The 8,949-nt window shown below is 47.7% G+C and overlaps 1 protein-coding gene across 1 annotated transcript; it reads left to right on the forward strand.

The window, feature by feature from the left end:
• Window positions 1–601: 601 nt before the first annotated feature.
• LOC308295834 (fibroblast growth factor 22-like) lies at window positions 602–8,599 on the forward strand (the record flags this gene model as incomplete). Its single annotated transcript, XM_080738901.1, has 3 exons — window positions 602–1,070; window positions 7,679–7,782; window positions 8,408–8,599. The coding sequence occupies 3 exons, from the start codon at window positions 602–604 to the stop codon at window positions 8,597–8,599; spliced, it is 765 nt and encodes a 254-aa protein (XP_080595027.1).
• Between the last annotated feature and the right edge of the window lie 350 nt (window positions 8,600–8,949).

Consider the following 8,949-nt stretch of genomic DNA (forward strand, 5'->3'; position numbering starts at 1 on the left):
GACATATATATTGTGGTGCAACTTACGGTATTTCATCCCAGCAGTGGAACTAAGGAGCAGACATAACAGCAAACCTTCCTCCTGGATATACCAGAAGCATTTTTTATTTTATTGTTGGAGCTAACATTTCCAGATACTGTCTGGATTTGCGAAGGAGCCACTTGGTGAAGCCAGCAAGAATAGTACAATGTAAACTTTTCGGGAATGATGGCGAAACACAAGAGCTTAAAGTAAGATATGCCATTGGAATACACACCGCATATATGATGAATGCTATCATTTTCTCTATATAACATTTGTTCATTTATATTTTATAGTGTCTTTTTATTCCTTTCTCTCTTTTTTGCAAAAGATACTAGATATTTGGAAAAGCAGCACCGAATTCTCCAACGGTGGAACTGCGAGCGGAATAGCAGTTAAGCAGAGACTTCTAAGTGGAGGGCTTTCATACAGGTGTCCCACCAGTATTGTGGAGGGGAAATATCTGACCCCAGAGCGGACCCCGGAGGGCTCCCCTCCCTGCCCTCTTGGCTTCCCCTTGCCCCCAGCAGCATGTCCCAGGCTCTGAGGCTGCCTCCAGTCCTCCACACAGCACACTACCATGATCAGATGGGCTGCTGGAAGGAGTAAGGCTGCCTCTGCCTCGTCCTGCTCTAGGGCTGGGCTAGGGGCTCACACCGGCTCTGGAAGCAGCGCCGGGCTGAGGCCACCGTCGCTGCTCCCCTCCTCCCTGTCTTTGACTGTCCTACTGGGCCTCGTGCTCCTCAGCCTCTCCCTGCCCGGAGCCGTCTGCCACCGGCAGTACAGAGACAGACTGAGGCATGTCCTTCCACGGCAGGACCACAGGGCTCCTCTGAACATTTCTGAGAGTGAGGCTGGGGCCAGGCCCCCGACCTCCAGGGGTCCCCCGGGCCGACCCGGGGGGCCACAAGGGAGACACGTGCGCAGCTACCCTTACCTACAGGGGGGAGACATACGGAAAAGGAAGCTGTACTCTTATCAGAAGTTTTTCCTGAGGATTGATATGAACGGAAAAGTCAATGGAACCAAGAACAAGGATGACCTGCTGAGTAAGTAGCCCACTGATTCATAGATCTCATGTGTACACTCACGGAGAGGAATTGGGAAATGGGGTATTTTGTTCACAAACAGGAAAATGGCTTGGGGGGGTGTCTGGTCTGACCCCCGTCTTGTCTCGCATGCCTCTCCTCACTTTCTGCCCTTGGTTTCTTGTCTCTCTACATCTGAAATAAAGCATAAAAATGCTACATGTGGCTTCATTCATCCCTTTCTCGGAACGGGAGAGAAACAACATCAAAATAAATGTGTAGCAAATTGGACCATTCTTTTTTAAAAGATAACAGTAATATCTCAAGCAAAGCCACATGTTGATAATGATATAGAATTTATTGAAAAAATTACCACCCCCACAAACACACCTGTGTGTTCACACTTCACAGGCCAGTTTTTAGATGAAACATTGATTAGAGAAGTATTTTTTGTTTTGTTTTGTTTTGCTTTAAACCAGACGTCCTACAGATACCTCCCCTGTCCAAACACTCAGCACAATGATGGTAGCTCTCAGAGGGCTTAAAAAGGAGCAGGGGCCTGATAACCTGGCCACTATCAGGCGGTCTTCACAGCCCAACGTAAACACTTCTGATAAGAGCCACAGAAGAACAGGAGTTGGGGGAGGATATGTATGTCAATCTCATTGATGGTTCTCTCCCTCTCTCTCTCTCTCTCTCTCTCTCTCTCTCTCTCTCTCTCTCTCTCTCTCTCCCCTCCCTCTCTCCTTTCGCTCTCTCCTCTCCCACTCACCCTGCCTGCCCGCCGACATCATCAAGTTAATTACATGTCCTCAGTCACAGATCAGACGTCTTGTTTGAAACAGTCGAACTTGTTCAATTCCCTGAAACGTGTCTTTAGAGTGATTACATGTTGCCCGCTTGCTCGCAGCATATCAGTCTGAGAATAACATTCTCATTAGTGTCAGAGTGTTTCCACTGAGCTACGTGTGTGTGCACATATCTGCCAGCGGGCACTCACATGCTCCAGTGGGTGTGTGATCATATAGCAACCAGGGGGACACATGTGCTTACTTATTGCTACCACACACACACACACACACACACACACGCACGCACATTCTCCCTCCCGCTGTCTCTCTCTTTCTACCTTCCTCTCTCCTTCTCTCCCCCTATCTTCCTCTCCAGCCCATATATTGTATATGGAACCTTTTAATGTTTCCCATGGGAGTGCTAAACCGCACATTCAATCAAAGTGACTTATGGGAAATGGCACGGGAAGACAGAATGTCAAAGGAGCTGTTTGTTTTGACAAGGTCAAGACAGAAACATCTCTACTGACGATTTTATACCGTGAAGCTTGGTTGGAAATCTGAAAAGGGCTAAACAACCTGGACCCACTTCATGGTCACTTAAATCCCATCGCAAGACTTAGGCATCTGGGTCCCCCCACAGTATAACTTTGGGAGCTGATTTATCATCGTTGTGTGTGTGTGTGTGTGTGTGTGTGTGTGTGTGTGTGTGTGTGTGTGTGTGTGTGTGTGTGTGTGTGTAAGAAAGAGAGAGAGGGGGCTTTGGTGGTCAGGGGCTTACAATATCTCCTCACCGCTCTCCTTAGGAGAACACCGCTTTTATCAAAGCTGAGCAAGTTTGCCCAGGAATTTGAATGGGTTTGGGTATTATGGAGGGAAGTGACAGGGTGAGGTGGGGTGGGGTGGGGGGTGGGGTCAACTATAAGCGTACAACTTCATGAATGACACGGCTGAACATCATTGTGGCCACATCAAAGCTGCGCGTCTTCGGTATCAATGGTGGTGCCATCAGAAAGCTGTGTCCTGAGGGGGCGCGGGGAGACACAGTGTGTGGATTATGTGCGCCGATATCAGGTTCACAGGGAAAGCGATACTACACAAGAGCTCGGCGATGGCCCCCGGGGCTAGACATGATCCCAGGGCTCAGGTCCTTTGTAGCCCCTCCATGGTCCCTTGAAGTGACTGCAGCTACGCTGCGGTGGACGTCTCGCCGTGTCCTCAGCCAGACATTACATGGCACACACAGGCAGGGGCGTCACAAGGGGGGGGAGTGGGACTGAGTTACTAGGGCCCTATACTTTAGCTATTGAAAAATAGCAGATCTACAAGCTCACAGCGCTGCACTGAGTGCCACACTGCGAGCTTGTAGATCTGCTATTTTTGAAAAGTCGTGAAAATGTGGGCAAATCTTTGAATATATGTATTTTTTAAGGGAACATTTGTAACTCAAATTTTGCTTCTGGGGGGTCCCTGGAACAAAATATTTTGAGATGGGAGTCCGTGGCCAAATACATATCATTCTGGGGGTCCTTTACATGAAAAGGTTTGAGCACCACTGACATAGAAAGGATTTGAAATATTCAAAGACTTGCACACATTTTCAAGATTTTTTCAAAAATAGCAGATCTACAAGCTGCTATTTTTCAATAGTTAAAGTTCCCAGGGCCCAGAATTTGGTGCGACACCCCTGCACACAGGAACACAATACGCCCATTAGCACGGTGGTGATACACTTCTGTAATTGGGGCGTCAATATATCTGATAATATACTTTTACCCTGGCTAAAGTTTGAAGATGCTGAGGTGTTGGCACGGTGAGGACCTGGCCCTTCTGTCTGTTAAAGAGGCAGTATGCAGCCTCCCACAGATTTATGGGGATGCCAGCGAAAAACTGTCCCACATGGCTTTCCAGCCCGTTGGGAGTCTGCACTGAGGTTACAAAGAGAGAGAGAGACCGAGAGAGAGGGAGAGCATGTAAAACAAACCCTAACCATCTATCTGTATAGCCTAAGTGCATAATTAAAACATCCATGATTCACAGTTGGATTTGTGTGAGTACATGTTGCTGTTTTAAATGTAGACACAGCTAGCAGCTCTGGGTGGCTGGTGAAATATTGCTAAGTAAGACAAAAGTTTGGCGGCAAGAGAGTTTGGGTTAATTACCGACGGCTGTAATGGTGTGAGTGTGAGCCTGTCAAGATAGTATGTGTTTGCTTGAGGCGTGTGTGTGTGTGTGTGTGTGTGTGTGTGTGTGTGTGTGTGTGTGTGTGTGTGTGTGTGTGTCGTAAGGAACGCGTCAGGCCACCAGTTGTAGTTCTGTGCTTTAGGGGCCATGTGTGCAAGACGCCTCTGGACAAGGGCTCATGTGGTTGAGCTGTGTGTGTGTGTGTGTGTGTGTGTGTGTGTGTGTGTGTGTGTGTGTGTGTGTGTGTGTGTGTGTGTGTGTGTGTGTGTGTGTGTGTGTGTGTGTGTGTGTCTGTGTCTGTGTGTATGCATATCCTTTAATCAAAGCAGCAGCCCATTGCGCGCGACACAAACAGATGGTGCTCTTATGGCGGTTTAAACATAGAGATGTATAGCTTTTCATGGCAATGGGGAAGAGGATGGATATCTCCCCCTGTGTAATTACACTCAATGTGGTCCTTATCAAACAGTGTTCCCCTAAAGCTTTATTTATACTTCAGCCCCCTCCACACTTCAACAATGCGAGAATGGCGCGACTTCAAATTCGGCCTCCGGAGCGCTACCTCAGAATGTTTTGGAGACTTTTATTATTCAAGTGTAAACTAGGAGTTACAAAGAATAACAATAAAGCTGCAAAACACATGCTTTTGGCATCCCACTGTGGAAAAACCACCTTTAATTCTCACTGGCATTGTCCGCCTTCCATTCCACTACCAACGCACCATTTACTGTAGTAACTCCAAACAGAGCGTAGCAAATAAGCCACACGTTACAAAAAGCAACCAGCATGCAACAGGGGGGGAAAAATGCTGTTGCCTCAGTTGGACCTGGCTGGCTGACTCTGGGCCAAATTTAACACATGTGGTTTATAAAAAGAATACCCCAATTCAACACATAGGTGTCACGTTCCGTGCTGATTGTGTGCGTATTGTTGTAATTTAGAATATACTATCAAAGCAAATAAACATATAGCACGTTCGTTGGTGTGTGGTGGTGTTTTCCTGCACTTGAAGCCCTATACACGTTACCCGCTGCCTGTGGGCGCAGAGCAGAGCCAATCACACGCAGAGCCAAACATTCTACAGAGGAGAATGAAAGCATACTTTGAAGCTTTGCAGGCGGTTCGTGAAAGGGGCAAGTGCACACTCACCTGCTGCAATATTAACTCTTCCTGTGTGTGTGTGTGTGTGGCTGTGGGAGTTGTAAGTACAGTATGTCTGTGTCTGTGTGTGTGTGTGTGTGTGTGTGTGTGTGTGTGTGTGTGTGTGTGTGTGTGTGTGTGTGTGTGTGTGCGTGCGCGTGCGACTGTGCGCACGCATGCTTGTGAGAGTAATGATTTGTTGTGTGAGTTTTATGTATGTCTGGGAGTGTGTCTGTGTATACAGTATGTGTGTGCGAGCGTCCGTGCCTGATAGCAAGGACATGTGTGTCATATCATATGTGAATACTGCGCCATCTATGCCCGTGCATGTGTGTCTCGCCCCTGCCTCCGGTGGGCGACTTTGATCAGTGATCATTACAGCCTTTCTAATCCTCCCTCCGCCCCCAGTCTCACTGTCATGGCTCCTCTGTCCTCCTCTGTTCTCCCACCTTTCATCCATCCCCATGTTTACAGAGCAGCCAGAGACTCTGCCGTAGATAGTCTTACATCCTCACTCACATAGCCGACACCCGATCCCTTACAGAAACCAGCTCCTCTCAGATCTTCAATGGCCACTGTGTCACAGTCCCCTACCTACCACTGCCTTGCTGCTGCTCCGGCCCTCACTGCCCCAAGGTGCCACCGTTTGAACTAGAAACCGATACGGTCAAGACCTCACTGATGTGGAGGGAAGTGGCAGTGTTTTTAAGAGAGGGATTGTTCGTCGGGGACACACCTGCGTGCTCGGCCCTCCGCACATATGCATGGCTACCCCCCCCCCCTCACCCCAACCCAACCCAACCCAGGAGAGTGGGTTTGACAGTAAAACAGGCTGCTACACAAACAGTCATCAGACTGAAGCCAGGGGAGGGAATGGACGTCTGATCAAAGGATGTCGTCGTCTCTCCCTTGGGTTCACACCCCCGTGTGCAGCCTGCCTGCCGCGCTCTTTGAGTGCGCGCGCACGCACATGTGTGTACACACATGTGCGGTTATCAGGAGGATAAAGCAAAAAAGAAAAAAGGAAGGAATAAAAAACATCACCACACAGGAAGTGAGGAAAGGAAGTCGGGGAGAGAGGGAGGCATGAAGTCCCAACGTGCCATGGGAACCAGAGAGGTTCATACACCAACGTGCACACACACACACGCACGCACGCACGCACGCACGCACGCACGCACGCACGCACGCACGCACGCACGCACGCACGCACGCACGCACGCACGCACACACACACACACACACACACACACACACACACACACACACACACACACACACACACACACACACACACACACACACACACACACACATACACACCCCGACGTCAGACGAGACAAGTGGGTTTTCTGGTCAAAGGACACATTAGGGGTGATTTATAAAGTAGCCGATAAACCAGCTCACAACGCCTTGGGTTCTGACACGTTGTGAGCTTGCAGATCTGCTATTTTCTGTGCACAACATGGCGTGCAACCAAGTATAAATCAGGCATAAGGATGTTCCATCTCTCTGACCTCTGATACAGAGACCACACAAATAACCATAGCTGTCTGCTAGCAACAGCGTGCCCTTGTTACTGGGGTATAAATTAGCCTCTCTAATAGCCTTTTGGAAACTTGAATTATTTGCATTGGGGACTTGGTAACCTAAATACCGAACAGAACAAAAACAACTGAAGAATTTGTCTGGTGCTGACCTATTAATTCTCAAGCCGAGGGAAACGTACAGCTGGAATCTGTTACGCAGGTGTAGCTTGAAAAGTGGCCTTTGTGAATGTTGTGGACGCGAGAGAGATGTGTGCGAAGATTAGCTGAGTGCTCACCCAAGCGTGTCTGTTGAATGCCCTGCAAAATGGAAGCAGCAATTTAAAAACACACACATTGCGCTTGTTCACTGTTTTTGTTTCTTTACCTAAGGGATCAATCTAACTGCTGCTCACCAGTGTCTGTGGCCAGCTGTGGATTTTCTGCTGTCTTTAGCTAATAGCAGTGGTTGGCCTGTCATCCCTTGCCAGACAATATGGATTGTTCTATGCACCCTTATCTACAGTGACTACGGGCCAAGATTACGTTTCCTATCCTTTATACTTTTCCTTCCTCTATCCACTTCCTCCGAGTTCTGGATGTGTTTCTATATCTGATTCCTATGAAAACAGTCTATTCCAGTGATTCTAAACCTTTTTTTGATTTTAAAGACCTCTTAACTCTGAGAGTGTACCTTTACATTAAGTAACAGACCTATAAGGGTGCATTTAGTTCCAACTATCCATGGGTTTTCTTTTAGCTGGACCCCTCAATGACCGCAGGGGGTCCACAGACCCCAAATTGAGAACCAGTGGTCTGACTATTTCATATAAATAGTCAACTTGAACTGCCTCAAGCTATTTAGACACACGTTAATGGTAATTGCACCCAGGACAAGACTAGACTGGCATTGTTTCCTGGTGGTCATTGATAACATTAAAACAATATTTATTAAAGTTTGTCTTCTTTGTTTTTTGTTTCTTTTTAGACGTTCTGGAAATCACATCAGTGGACGTGGGGGTTGTGGCCATCAAAGGACTGAACAGCAGCTACTATCTGGCTATCAGCAGGAAGGGAGAGCTGTATGGAGCGGTCAGTGTCCGGGTCAGGGGTCACTCTGGACACTTCAGAAAGACAGCGATAAAGACAGAGAGAGAGAGAGAGAGAGAGAGAGAGAGAGAGAGAGAGCGCTCGGGGGGGGGGGGGGGGGGGGGGGGGGGGTGGCGGTAATGTTAGATTATTCTCTATCAAAGGAGGTCTTATCAATAGTCCTGTGGCTGCTGGGTCACCTTTGGATTATAAGCAGGTCCCAGAGCACACACATGAAGACAACTCAGAAAGGCACAATAAATGAAGTGCACACCATGCAAAGCCAGCAATGCTTAGACATGTAGTAAGAAAGAAAGAAAGAAAGAAAGAAAGAAAGAAAGAAAGAGAAAGAGAAAGAAAGAAATTAGTTTTGACAGGAATGGGGATGGGGAATTAAAGCACTTGAACCTTACACAGTATAGTAAGGTAACAAAAATAGGTAGACTAGTTTCCAACTTTTCCAAGCTCACAACGCGTTGTTTTGCAGGCCGTTGTGAGCTTGTAGATGTGCTGTTTTTGTCCAAATGTCTGTCTATTATGATCCTACCAGAATAGGGATGCTATGGCTCATGAGGTTAACCTTGGCTTAAGTCACACACTGAAATGTGTAATATCTATTTCTTCACAGAAAGAGTATGGCATCGACTGCAGACTGAAGGAGCGGATTGAGGAGAATGGCTACAACACGTACGCTTCCGCTGAGTGGAGGAACAAGAAGCGACAGATGTTTGTGGGTCTGAATGTCCATGGGAGGCCACTGAAGGGGAGGAAAACACGCAGGAAGAACACTGCCACCCACTTCCTCCCAATGACGGTGTGAATTGGTGATCTTGGCAGGATCTGGCCAGAGAGAGAGAGAGAGAGAGAAAGAATATTCAGCACTGGACAGCAAGTTTCTGAACACTGGCAAACTGATATAAGTAGACTTTCACTGAGACATCTCTCCTGTGGAAACAAGGCACTAACACGGTTCGAAAACAAGCGGTCCCTAATGCTCCAAACTTTGGCTGAGATCGTATTTGTTTCGTGTCGAAGAGAAGGCGGTATCTGTGTTTTCTGTGGCACAGGATGCAATATTTATCCTTTTTCTGTGCCAAATGGTTTGCACCTGGACCAGAGGATCTGCGTAATATGGACAGAATATAAGATAACAGTCCGTGTTGAAGAGCC

The sequence above is a fragment of the Nannobrachium achirus genome (genome assembly GCF_963921795.1).
Source record: "Nannobrachium achirus genome assembly, chromosome: 12".
NCBI lineage: Eukaryota > Metazoa > Chordata > Actinopteri > Myctophiformes > Myctophidae > Nannobrachium > Nannobrachium achirus.